At 43.1% G+C, this 12,894-nt stretch overlaps 1 protein-coding gene across 2 annotated transcripts in view; it reads right to left on the bottom strand.

The window, feature by feature from the left end:
- Nucleotides 1-12,894, bottom strand: part of megf11 (multiple EGF-like-domains 11) — a 93,042-nt gene that overhangs the window by 13,938 nt on the left and 66,210 nt on the right. For both annotated transcript variants that reach the window (XM_061721783.1, XM_061721784.1), the window contains exons 7-14: nt 12,022-12,268; nt 11,806-11,926; nt 11,526-11,662; nt 10,045-10,257; nt 9,390-9,564; nt 3,553-3,673; nt 2,401-2,564; nt 2,193-2,295 (exon numbers count right to left, since the gene is read on the bottom strand). In XM_061721783.1, coding sequence (XP_061577767.1) covers nt 2,193-2,295; nt 2,401-2,564; nt 3,553-3,673; nt 9,390-9,564; nt 10,045-10,257; nt 11,526-11,662; nt 11,806-11,926; nt 12,022-12,268 — 1,281 coding nt within the window. The remainder of the gene's footprint in view (nt 1-2,192; nt 2,296-2,400; nt 2,565-3,552; nt 3,674-9,389; nt 9,565-10,044; nt 10,258-11,525; nt 11,663-11,805; nt 11,927-12,021; nt 12,269-12,894) is intronic.

Below are 12,894 nucleotides of genomic sequence, written 5' to 3'. Positions count from 1 at the left end.
CCGAGCAGTGCCAGAAGTCCTGTATTCCAATTTGTACAAAGTGAGCCCAGCAAAAGAAAACTTTGACTTCCCTTTTTAGCTTTTTCTTCTCATCTGATACAAACCAGTGCTCTTGTTACCTGCCTTACATAGACAAGGACCATTTTCAATGACAAAAGGCAACGTCATATTCAACATGGACTCGCGTGAAGCACGAGCGTCAAGCGTCTCATTAGAGAACTCATTTGAATTTTTTTTGGCTGATGTCAGACTTACAACAGTGCAGCAACAGCTGTGTAGGTTACAGACGGATTAGCCAGTTCCATTCATTCCTACAGCCGAGCTTCTGGATCAAACACGTCCATAAAAATACTTTTTTTTTTCCAACAATATATTTATGCGTTTCAAAACATAAAAGTACATACACACTATATAACCCATGGGACTCAAAACATCTGCCCCCAACTGTGCAGAACCCATGCCCTCAATTCACAACCAAATCGTGACAACAAAACAACAAATAATACAAATAATAAATATGAATACCTAACGAAAGACAGGAATTCAATACGTAATGAAATAATTATACATTGCTTGAGTAAGTGAAATCTATAGCAATAAAGTAGTTAGTAAAATTTAAAAAAAATAAATAAAAAAATAAAAGGAGAATGGGGAGAGTAGAAATAAAACCAATCATACACTTCTCATACAAGTTTGCACTGCACATAAATTGACAACAATCACTCAACACAAGACAGTAAACCTTTTTGAAGCTGCAGAGGGTTGTTCATGGATCATCCCCAGGTGTTTCCACCAAACCAGAAGTCTTTAGTAGAAAGAAAGTTTTTAAATGGGCCCCAGATGTCATTAAAGACAGATTGCTTACCCTTGATCGTATACGTGATCTTTTCTAAGGGCAGAGTTGCAGTTAGTTCGGAAAGCCATTTACCTATTCTTGGTCTATCCACCTCTTTCCAAGCCAATGCAATGACTCTCTTGGCCAACAGCAAGCCTATATCTAAAAATAGTTGGTGTTTCTTTCTCATGTTACAATTAGCTGGGTAAATACCCAATAGGAATCATTTTGGCTCTCATAAAAATACTTTTACAGCAAATCAAACAAACAAACAAACAAACACCTCTGTATATAGCTATTGTATTCCATCCCTAACTTAGTTCTGTGACAAACCCTACCTAGCTCTCTCCTTCACGATTCAAGTATGCATGTATGTGTTTTCGTCTGACCCATTGGTCTGCACGCTGCCCCCAGCCCTGCACCCCGGTGACTCAATTAAGTCTGACAGATGGTCCCGACCTGTGCAGGATTCAGAGCATGAGGCCTGTTTTCCCGGCGCCGTTCTTGCAGCTAATAAAACCCACATTGTTTCCCAGAATAAATGCCCTAAGCTCTGGAGGCTGAATAGAGTGGGCTGCTGAGAACTCACAGGCTTGACCTTTTCTGCCGAGTCTTTTCCCTCCCTGACTGCTCCTCTCTACCTGAGCTCAGAGACCAGAACCTCCTCTAGTCCAGGGAATTTGACATTCAGATACGGCGGTCCATTTTTGAGCATAATGATCCTCACCCTTGCTGTGACATTCACACTTTCCTCACACAGACTCTTTCCCTGTGGGCAAATGATTTAAATTACGGGGAAACGCAGAACGTACACATGTCCACGTACGTATATCGATCTACAAAGAATGAGACTTCATAAAATATGGAGAAACTTTGATGACAAAGAGGGAGAGCCCGGATGATTGACTGTGGCATTTGATTTCACACTGACCTGGAACTTTGATTAACGGATGGAACCAAAAATAAAAAAATATCACCAGCTGTGTCTGAAAGTTAACAGAGCTTTCTGAGCCAATCATTAGATTCAGTCTTCAAATATTTATCTGATGATTCAGTTCAGTCATTGTGAATAACAAATAATAAGCACGATTGCATACCAGCACACAGTATCAGCAAAGAGAATTCATTTAAAGCTCAGTTTTCTGCATGTTTCATTTGGATATGCTACTCTCTTAGAGGGAAAACACACTGAACATTTAATTAAGGTAACGCAAACCATGGATGCCCCTCCATATTTTTAGTTTTAAGTGAATTAATGTACCGGACAAGCATCTGATGTGTTTATTCAGGACAGTGAATGAAAACAGTTTTGATGTCAGAGGTTATTTCAGCTGCTTGGACGCTTGGAGACACTGACCTGTCCAGCCGGGGTGGCAGCGACAGTAGCCACTCACAGAATCACAGCCATCAGCGTGGCCGCAGTCACAGCGTTCACGACACTCCAGCCCGAAGGTGCCGTCCTAAGAAGAATCAAAGACAGTCAGTGGTGACAGGTTGTATGATGACACGAAACGATGAAAAGCCGCGGGGCCTCCGCAGCACACTCTCAGTTAGAGGAGACTTACGTAGCAGGGGTCATAGCAGTGCTCTCCCCTCCACCCCGGAGAACAAGCACAGGTGCCGTCAACAGGGTCGCACGCAGCGCCGTTGTCACATAAACAGGTCTGATTGCAGCCCAGACCCCACGTACCACTGGGACAGAGGATGGAGCAGTCCACACCCTGCCAGCCTCGGGTTAAGAGAGAGGAGACACGTCTAATTGTTCGCATTTATTTATGAAGTTTCACGGACACATCTTCATCACAGCATGTTGCGGGTTTCATCAGCCGCATTAACTGTCACACTGATCCTCAACCTTGGAACCACAGAAACCCCAGAGACAATATTCAGTTTAAGTGAAATAACTGATGTAATAAGAAAGGAACAAAGTTACTGTTGGTAACCATGCTAGCAGTACGACGCTAAGGAAGTTAGATGTGCATACAGTATATGCAGGAAAGCAACTAAATAGTCATCCGTGTTCAGTAGTCGAGTTGTAAATTACAGTTTTAGTTGCTGATTACAAATAATATAATATATTACAAGTAATAGCACTGACCAAAACAGCTGCAGAAATACTGCAGGAATGACATAGCAGCAGTTAAATGCAGCATCTGTAAGCTTTAAATATCCACTGGGCTTACATCAAATACATCAAAACACAACAATAAAAAACAGTTTTCTGAACTTATCAATATGACTCTGTCCTTCACAGGATAAGTAAAATGGATCACTGCAAAAACTCAAAATCTTAACAAGAATATTTGTCTTATTTTTTTACTAAAATGTCTCATTTTAGTAAAAAAAATCTCATTACACTTAAAACAAGACTCATCACTGGAAAAAAAAACAATTTTCACCTGTTTCAAGTAGATTTTCACTTGAAATAAGTGGAACAAGTTTTTTTTGCTTGTAATGAGAAGATAAATCTTGTCCCACTGGCAGAAATTATTTTTCTGGTGATGAGTCTAAATGTTGAAATAGCAGTAAAACCACATTCATTGATGAAATGACATAAGGGATGGAAAGGGGGGGTAGCAGTTTTACAGGGGGGATGATTTTGACCATTTTTATTTCAGGGGGGATGCCATCCCCCCTCACCCCCCCTCAACTCGAGTACTGTCCGTGTTAGAATTCAACCTGATAGAGCAGGAATTTACTTTTAACTTCTCGTTTACCTTCCCTGCAGATGCAGGAGCCATCGACCGGAGAGCAGGAGGCGTGATTGTGGCAGGAGCAGGTGAACATGCAGCTGGGCCCAAACAGACCAGGAGGACACACTGTGGCACAGTCCTCACCCTGCAGAAGAAATGATACAGTGCCGTGAGGCAGGAGTTCAGCTAGTGTGGTCCTAATGGCTGCAGACGGAGAGACAAAGAGGCTTCACTGCAGCTCTCTACAGCTTACTGTAGGCCTACTGTTCACTGAGAGTACCCTTACTGCATCTGTACACAGAAAAGGAGCAAACTAGCTGTCAGCTTCAAGTACAGTTCATCATTTTGTAGCTTCAAATTAAACACCATATACAGTATGACAACATCTTCTGTTCTGACATAATCTCCCAGCCACTGCAACCCTGCATCACCCCATCTCAGAGCTTCTCCATACCTCCGTCTTTAGAGCCAGTGTTTTTGCCTTATTAGCGGAGAAACTGGCAAGACTCCAAGGGCAAGGGATCCCCACTCTTCTTCCACCTTTCTCTACACAAGCAATGACTAAATCCACCCTTCAACCCTCCCGTTTTCACTTCATTAATACAACCCATATCTCATCTCAAAACACGTCATTTGCATAAGCTGTGGTCCAGAATTCCTTAAAATGACTGGTGGACCTGTAGAGCATCTATTAACGTGTTTCCTGCACTGATTTTTTATTTTTTAACTGACCCTGGGAGCTTAACTACCAAATCAAGACAGTTATAAAGGATGTAAGGCAAATATAAAGGATAAACATTATTGAAAATATGTTTAAAATATGAGAGCTTCTGTTTGCCATGTAGACATGGATGTGTAGAAGATGTTCCCAGAGTTCTAATAAATTGATCTTTATGGGTAAAAAAGATAATGGTATTGTTATTGAGAACAATGATTTTGATATTGATAAACTTAGGACACTAAATAAAAAAATGTGCTGGACGCCTGTCCTCACGTGAGACTGAGTCTTGGCTCTGAGAACTGAAGCTGTGGGAGCATTTCTCTCCGTCATTGCCTCCACAAGCAGTTCATCGCCGCCCCAGCTCCAGATTTTGACTGGGTGGCCATTGTAATGGAAATAGAAAAACTTCAGATGAGTTCGTTAATTTCCCAACTTTAATTATCTTACCTAACGTGGTCGTTGGATTTATGCAGGACTTGCAGGATCCCAAGTAAGAGGTTAGGGAATCGACAGGGCTCTGAACAAATCAGCATCCTACTGAATAATAGAAGCTACAGGCTGACGACAGACAACAATATTTGCTTTTAAAGGAGACGCTGATATAAGCAATAGGTAAAAAGAATCTGGTCAAGGAAAGGAAATGGGATGATTACGAAGGCATTTTTTGTTGGTAATATTTGTTTCACATCCGTTTTTCTGACCAGTTGTTGCAGCAAATAGATCTACCTTAAAGGAGCTGTATGTAAGAGCAATAATAAAACGAATCATAAAATGACCCCGATATGTCAACAGACATTTAAAAATCATGTTCATTTCAAATACTTATGTCACTGACAACAGCACTCAAGCCAGGATATTCCAGTTTAAAAAGAGGAGTTGCAGCCCTCAACTGATGTTTATGTTGTCATTTTTTGTTTTGGCCTGAAGCTCCACCCTCCACCTATCTCCCAATCACCAAGTCAGTATTGTTTCTGAAGCTCCACCCTCCACCTATCTCCCAATCACCAAGTCAGTATTGTTTCTGAAGCTCCACCCTCCACCTATCTCTCAATCACCAAGTCAGTATTGTTTCTGAAGCTCCACCCTCCACCTATCTCCCAATCACCAAGTCAGTATTGTTTCTGAAGCTCCACCCTCCACCTATCTCCCAATCACCAAGTCAGTATTGTTTCTGAAGCTCCACCCTCCACCTATCTCCCAATCACCAAGTCAGTATTGTTTCTGAAGCTCCACCCTCCACCTATCTCCCAATCACCAAGTCAGTATTGTTTCGGCATCCGGGTTGCCAGCTCGGCTCTAATTATCGCAGCAGCCGCTACGAACGTGTTGGATGAAAAACCTGGCAACCTCTGGTCGGGGGGAGGAGGGGGAGGGTACACGCCGCTCAACAATATTTTGAAAGTGACTGCAGTACCAGTTTTTGCCATTTCTTACAGACAGCTCCTTTAAGAATCCACTGGCCGTAACCAATTGGTTCAGTTCTTTCCTGAAGGATTATAATGAAAAATAACAAGTTTATCACATGTTGAGACCAGTTTTAGTTCTGTGCAACAAACCCTTTGGTGCTCCAGGAAATCAGTCCTCCGTCATAGCTCCGCATGGTAAAGCTGTCACTACCTGTGTTTCCATACATCTTACTTCATTTTGGAGGAGTTGGCCTAGAAAAGTCTGATGAAATTCACAACTGTGAAGAAACGGTTTCTACTTCACAGAAATAAAGGATTTTTACTCTTTCCTGAGGCAGTTTCAGCCATTTTTTAAATAACTCATGCACCTGAAGAGATACGTACGTAAGCACTTCTTTCAAATTTTGTTCTGAGGCAGGGAAAACGTACGTAACCTGACCGATCATGGCATTATGTCATGAGAGGGGAAAAAGCTTTTCTGAGACTTCTTTTTGCTTCACCTGAGTAAAAGGTGGGCATAGCTATAGAATATACCTTTAAAGTCAGGGTGGAGACCTGACTTATACAGGATGAAGTGGCACCATTTACACCCCACTAGAGCCACAGCGAGACTGAGCAGCGACATGGATGGTAATATAAAGATTTGACAAGCCAAACTGAGAAAAGAGGGGTTAAAACCAAGCAAATAAATTCCACAGGAAAGAGCATAATCTCATCCCCGAGGACTCCCGGCAGCTCTTACTCCGGTATTAATGAAAACACCAATAAGAGCTCTGTGGCCATGGCTTCGAGTCCCTTGCCATTTTATTAGAGGGGGATCTCTGGCAAAGGGCATGGAGTACTCGAGCTATGTCTCTACAACTTGCTGCTATTAGAACCCCTCTGCTTTAAAGGCTGAGCACAGCCCACCTCCACTAGCCACGTCCCTCCCACAGCTTGAGATCACACCAGTGTAAGGGCTCCCAAAACCTCTCTTTCAAACCTCGCCTTGACGGACAGGTGACACAATGATTTAGAGTTCCAATTAGCAGCCCAAAGGAGCCCACAGTGGATCTTGCTTCGCTCACCAGAGTGCTCGGGGACCGCTGGCTGCTCGCTGCTCTCATTATCATTTTGAACTCAGTTTAAACAGGAGGCAGGAGGAGATGTGCCAGTGGACGCCGGGGGCAGAACACACATCTTAAAACATCTCTCCTCCCCGTACACCACATAAAAGCGCCTGTCTGTGAATGAAATTTTTATCAATCGGTTGCAATAACCTTTGTTCTGCTGAAAAAGCTTCAAGACCGCTAACAATAGCAGTTCAGTTACAGTTGTTAGGCGCAGAGAGAAGTTTGACCAGCCACGGGGTGGGGGTGGGCAGGGGGGGGGGGGAGGGAGGACGAGGAGGAGGAAGGTTCGGTCTTTCTTCAGAGCACAGGCAATTTACTGGTGACTGGATTCATGGATAAAGCGCCATGCAGCCACAAATGACCACATGGATTTTGCTGTATCCATGGCTGCATTGAATTCCACTTGGTTTCACCCTCACGGTGCAGACACCAGCCGGACTGTTCTCCAGAGGGGAAAGACAGCTCTCTCATTAGTTATCTGATTCATATTCCTTCAGAGCAGGCAAGGCTTGAAGTCTTAAAGTGGAGAATCATTATTAATACACAGGCTGCCAGTCCATTGCACGGAGGCAGCACGACCTCACATAACACAACTGATGGAGGCGGTAACCAGACCTGAGCCCCTGAGAGGCAGCCAGGTTATCCTTGGCTAAGGCACTAAATTCATACCTATTAGTATCTTAATGGAATAAAGGTGCATTTCTTTCCCCCCAGAAAGCCACTAGTGGACACGCCACTGATTGAATGCAAATGGCATTACTAATTGCAAATCAGTCTCACTCCCTATCAGTTCATCTCAGCGCTGAAGGAATGAGCGCAGTTTAAATTCCATGCAACATGACAGACAATGAACCGCTGAATCTTCTGATGAGATTAAAAAAAAATCCCCAGAGAGGCGGGAATATGATTTGTTTCCACCGCTTACAAAAGCAGACTGGAATCCATATCTGATGCATTAATCATTCAAATACAGTACTGTCAACAGGACACACAGACACTGTACGTTGATGTGTGTGCATGCTACAGACTGCAAGGAGCAATGCCTGAATAGGTAACATGTAATCACTTTGTCCCAGTCAAAAAGAGCATGTCCAATTACTAGAGCTAAATCAAGCGTGCAGGTGTTCGGTCTGTTCCAACACTTTGCTTGGTTTGCCCCCCGATGGGACTCCAGAACAAAGATGCAGGAGGCTTAAGCCTTATCAGTTTGCCTCTGAGGAAGTGACTTCCCTTCCAGCTGTAGCCTCAACACCGCCATCGGCCACGTGTTCACAGCTCCACTCAACAATCATCATGAACTCTCCATGTAATGTAAGAAGGCAGCAGCTACATGGAGATCCTAGTTTATAATGATATTTCTGTCCTGTTTGCACAGCAGCAACTTTGTTAAAAGTACAAAAAAAGGAGAAGAAAAAAAAAACAACCCTGAGTGTTCACCTCCCTTTCCTCACACACAAACACACCAATCCTCCATATGAGCTTTGTCTGTTCCCATCTGACTGCCTCCGTTTCTCTCCAGCTTTTGCCCGCTAGGTCTGTTTAATGGATCTGGCAGCCCTTCCCAGCAGCCGCCAAAGAGAACAGGTGGAGCAAATTAAGACACAGTCTGTAGCCCCTGCTTGGGAGCTCAATTCACCACAGTGGCCTGCTGTAAGACACAGGCAATTTCCACTGAAGTGCAATATTGGCAGACTTGTACCCTCTTGGTCTCTGCTGCTTTTTAACTTCAGATTGCTAGACAAAAAAAAAACACAATGGGGAAACTTATTGAAGTTATCCAACTAATTTGACAGTCGTAAGAGCGGACAATATGACCTGCTGAAAAAGACTAAAACGGAATCGGTCAGAGATTAAATTTTTCTCCCTCTTGATGCAGGACTGCCGACCCGAGCGTGACCCGCTTGTCCCTTTGATCTCGCACTATCAACCGTGTTTGTGAAATTCACACAACTCATCGCTAATGTCTGCACAAGGTTGCAGCTAGGAATGAATTATATCAAGGGAACGTCCCGTGGTGCAATAGAGAACATCCATAATGAGGAAATAATACAATGTCTCACCTTGCTCTTGATTGTCTGTCCTAAAGCTCCTGCAGTGAAACCGGGACCGCTTCAAAAATAGTCTGACCACTGTGACACAGTCATTTTTACAGGGACAGTTGAAAAGAAAATAGAACCTGCAACCAACATGTTGCTGATATTTTATACATGACGAGAGCCGGAGACTCAAAGCCAAGCTTGCAAACTAATTCTTATGAGAAAAAATTTGTTTGCATTATTTATTTATTTAATTTTTTTTCCCCACTTTTTGATAACATTGCAACAAAAATGATTTTAAATATTCAGCTAAATTCAATTGAAGACTTTCACAACAGAGTGTGTTAAATAAGATATTGTTACACGCATTTATTAAAGAAAATCAAATCTGACATGTTTGTGTGTTTCAGGAAATGTTTATTATTCTTCACCCATTTTTCCTTCTTTGTTTAATTACTCTTTTTCATAGAGTAATTGTTTGACTCTGTGTTGGTTTGTGTTACCGACACAGACCAGAGACTGATGTGGAAAGACAAAAATGCATTAAAGGTACAACAGCGTAGCAGTGACTGTACATGGTGCTCACCATAAAGCCGGGGGCACAGATACAAGCGCCTGTGACAGGATGACAGTCTGCTCCGTTGGCGCAGCTGCAAGAAAACTTGCATCCCTCTCCATAGTATCCAGGCTCGCAGGTCTCATTACAGTAAAGCCCTGTCCATCCCGCAGAGCAGGTGCATTCACCAGAAAGAGGATGGCAGCTACAACATAATGAGAGAAAAATATGGGACAACAACAGCGAGAAATGAAAATGCGGTGAAAGTTTCAGTTGTGAAATGATCAACATAAGGCTTCACGCTTTCATCCTGCTCCAGCAGCAGTTCATCTGTGCACACATCTACATGCTTGTTTCACACAGATGAGGTGCCCTTTTCTCCTTCATTCGGTAATGATTTCTACAGCCGATCCCGAGATCCTGCTGGAATCAGAGCATTAACACTCCATTAACTATGAATGCGCTGACAAATTATGAATGAAGCAAAGGTCTTGATTAAAAGCTAACTGAGTGACATGGCTGAGAGATGTCCAGACTTCGGGATGAGCAAATGCTGGCTAAGAGCTAAAGACAGGACAAATTTGAACCGCAGAGGTCGGTACTTTTGTGGCGCTACAGGAGGGCTTTGCTTCGAGGCTCGGTCAGGGACAAGCTGCGTGCAGCATGGTGGGGATGTAGCACTTACCTCAGGGTGTTGGTGGCATTACAGGGGCAGTACTTGTCACAAATGTAACCATAAAGTCCTGGAGGACAGAATCTTTCTTGACAGTTAGGCCCTTTGAAGCCTGTTTCGCACAGACAGGCTCCAGTGATGTGGTGACACTTGGCATTATTCTGGCACTCGCACTTCTGGTTGCACTTTGGACCGTAGGTCCCTACAGGACAATCTTCTTGACATCTAGGGGAACATTACAAAACAAATGACGCTGTCTTCAACTGCTGCTACAAGACTGTTCTGCACAACGACTCAACGCTTGTAGTGTAGTAACTTCAGCTATCACTACATGTATTATTAACATTCCAATGCATAAATTATGAATGTTCACTTTAGGGGACCAAGACCCGCATGGTCAAATTTCATTAAGTATTTTTCAGGGAACTCCTAAAAGCAGACCCTGCTGTGAGCACTTCAGTATATCTGCAGGGGCTGGATGAGACCTGGCCGTCATCATCGACAACGGAAATGAAAAGTGCCTAAGAATTTCTACGACACTAGATCAGAAAATTCATTTTGCCTCCATTTAAAAATACTGACTTCATCGTGCAACACTGGTGAAGTGGCAGTCTCGGGAGCCTAACAAAGCTATTACAAACAGCTCAATTGCAGTAGAAAAATGTTCAAGTCGTATTTCATGTTTAAGTGACTCCAGACTTTTGTCTTAACAACTGTATTACACCAGGCAGAAGGGTGGCAGTGGGGTTAACATAATCTCAAATTATTCCTCGAAGGTTAATTCACCTGTCTCTGACAAAATAAATGAGGGCAATTTTGCTAAATAATAAAGTAAATGAAAGCTTGTGTAAAGGAAGCGTTTCCATCAAAGACACAATTGCTTTAGCTGAACTAATAGATGTATGCTGCTCTGGGATGATCTGGCAGGCATGAGAGACTAAAATGATCTGTGGATTTCGATGAGACCTTAATATAAGCCCATTATTTATAATTAATGAGCAAAGCCCAAACAACATGTTGCCCACGGTGAGATCAATGGAAAGGCTGGAAGTGGATGTGGATGAAAGCTGAAGACATGAAGCCTTTCTGGCCAGCATGCACTGCAAGATTAATTACACATAAACACCCCTATTAAAAGCTTCCAGTCCACCTTCAGACACACTGCTGGATGTTTAAAAGTGCTCATTTCTCTTAAGACACAGTGTTGGCTGTTTATAAATGCTTATGTCTCTTGATTGTGAGGATATTCTGACATTTACGTTAGCTGTTGAAAGGACAGTAAGGTTTTTACCTCATCCAAAAACGAACAAAGAGAATAGGTCAGTGGGTGGTTGTTTAACGCGTAGCTTCGTGAAATCATCCTTTTGTGCTAAATATGAATATCAATAACTCATGCTATTGTCTGAGTGCTCCAGTTTAAACAGAATATTTCACGAAAGGATCTCGAGTGTGAGAAGTGAACGACGGGTCTGCCGGGGGAGTGAGGGCCTGACCTGCGTCCACTGAAGCCCGCTGCACACTGGCACTGCCCCGTGACGTGGTCACACAGTCCGCCGTTGCGACAGGAGCACTCTTTGCTGCAGTTGATGCCATATTTGCCAAGTGGGCAGGGCTGGGCACAGACTGAACCCTTTGAAAAAAACAAAGCCCTTTAAATATTGTGTGAGATACACTGAATTTATCATCTGAGACATAAAAACTCTTAAACATTTATTCATTTTCTTCTCTGAGGCTTTTTTTTCTTCACTACATCCCCCCGTTTGCATGACCTACCGTCCACCCGGCGGGGCAGGAACAGTCCCCAGTGATGTGGTGGCACGTTCCTCCGTTCTGACAGGGGCAGCGCTGCTCACACTGAGGACCGTGACTACCAGAGGGGCAGCGTTTTCCACAGCTGTCATTGCACAAGTCAGGAGTCAAACATCTCAACACACAGCAGCATTTGTTCACAGAAAGTGTCAAAGGAGCAAACACGTTGCTCGTACTCACAAAGCTCCCGTGTAACCTGGTGCACAGATGCACTCTCCTGTCTCGTGGTTGCAGGTGGCGCCATTGAGACACTGGCACTGTAGATGGCACACCTTGCCGTAGAAACCATGCTCGCAGGGCTCCTCGCAACGCCACCCCTGGTACCCGTCAGTGCAGACACACGCCCCTGTGATGGGGTTACATTTAGCCCCGTTTTGGCACTGGCACCGATTACTGCAGTGAGGTCCCCAGAAGTCGCTCTCACAGCCTGCAGGCACACAGAGGAAAGCCATCAAACAGGCTGGGGTGACAACAACAGACACAATGGGCCTTAAAAAATAACATCTGAATCATAATAGATATTCAGAAGGAAATACAACAATTAAATTATTCATTAATAATCTCTGCAATACATGTACAAGTTCATCATTAATAATAAATGTCATGGGGAATTACTCCCTCCAACTAATTACTTCCTATTGTTATAATAATTACTCCCTGATTGCTTCATAATATAAAAGATAACTAATTTACAATTCTAACATGTACAGAGTGTGCTGCTAATCTTCAAGGATAAAACCAGTAATATTTGTTTTAATATCAACAATTAGCATGCAAAATGAATCAAATCCATCTATGCACTGGAGCTTATCAGTGTAGTCAAAGGGAGGCAGTTTCATCAGTGCTAAAAGTCTGCCAGCGACAAAGTTACTGTGTCTTCAAGACCAAAAGCAGCGCACTTGCAATAGTTTGTGAGAAGATTTTTTCCTGCTGCTTTATGGTATCTAAATACAACAAATACAAAAAAAACTAACCCAGTTGAAAGTTTAAAGGCTGTTGAATGCAAATTATTTACCATTTTTAAAAGAGAAATAACAAAGCTATTACTTTATT

This window comes from Cololabis saira, chromosome 5 (assembly GCF_033807715.1).
Source record: "Cololabis saira isolate AMF1-May2022 chromosome 5, fColSai1.1, whole genome shotgun sequence".
NCBI classification, from domain to species: Eukaryota; Metazoa; Chordata; class Actinopteri; order Beloniformes; family Belonidae; genus Cololabis; species Cololabis saira.
This window is presented reverse-complemented; position numbering and strand designations above follow the sequence as displayed.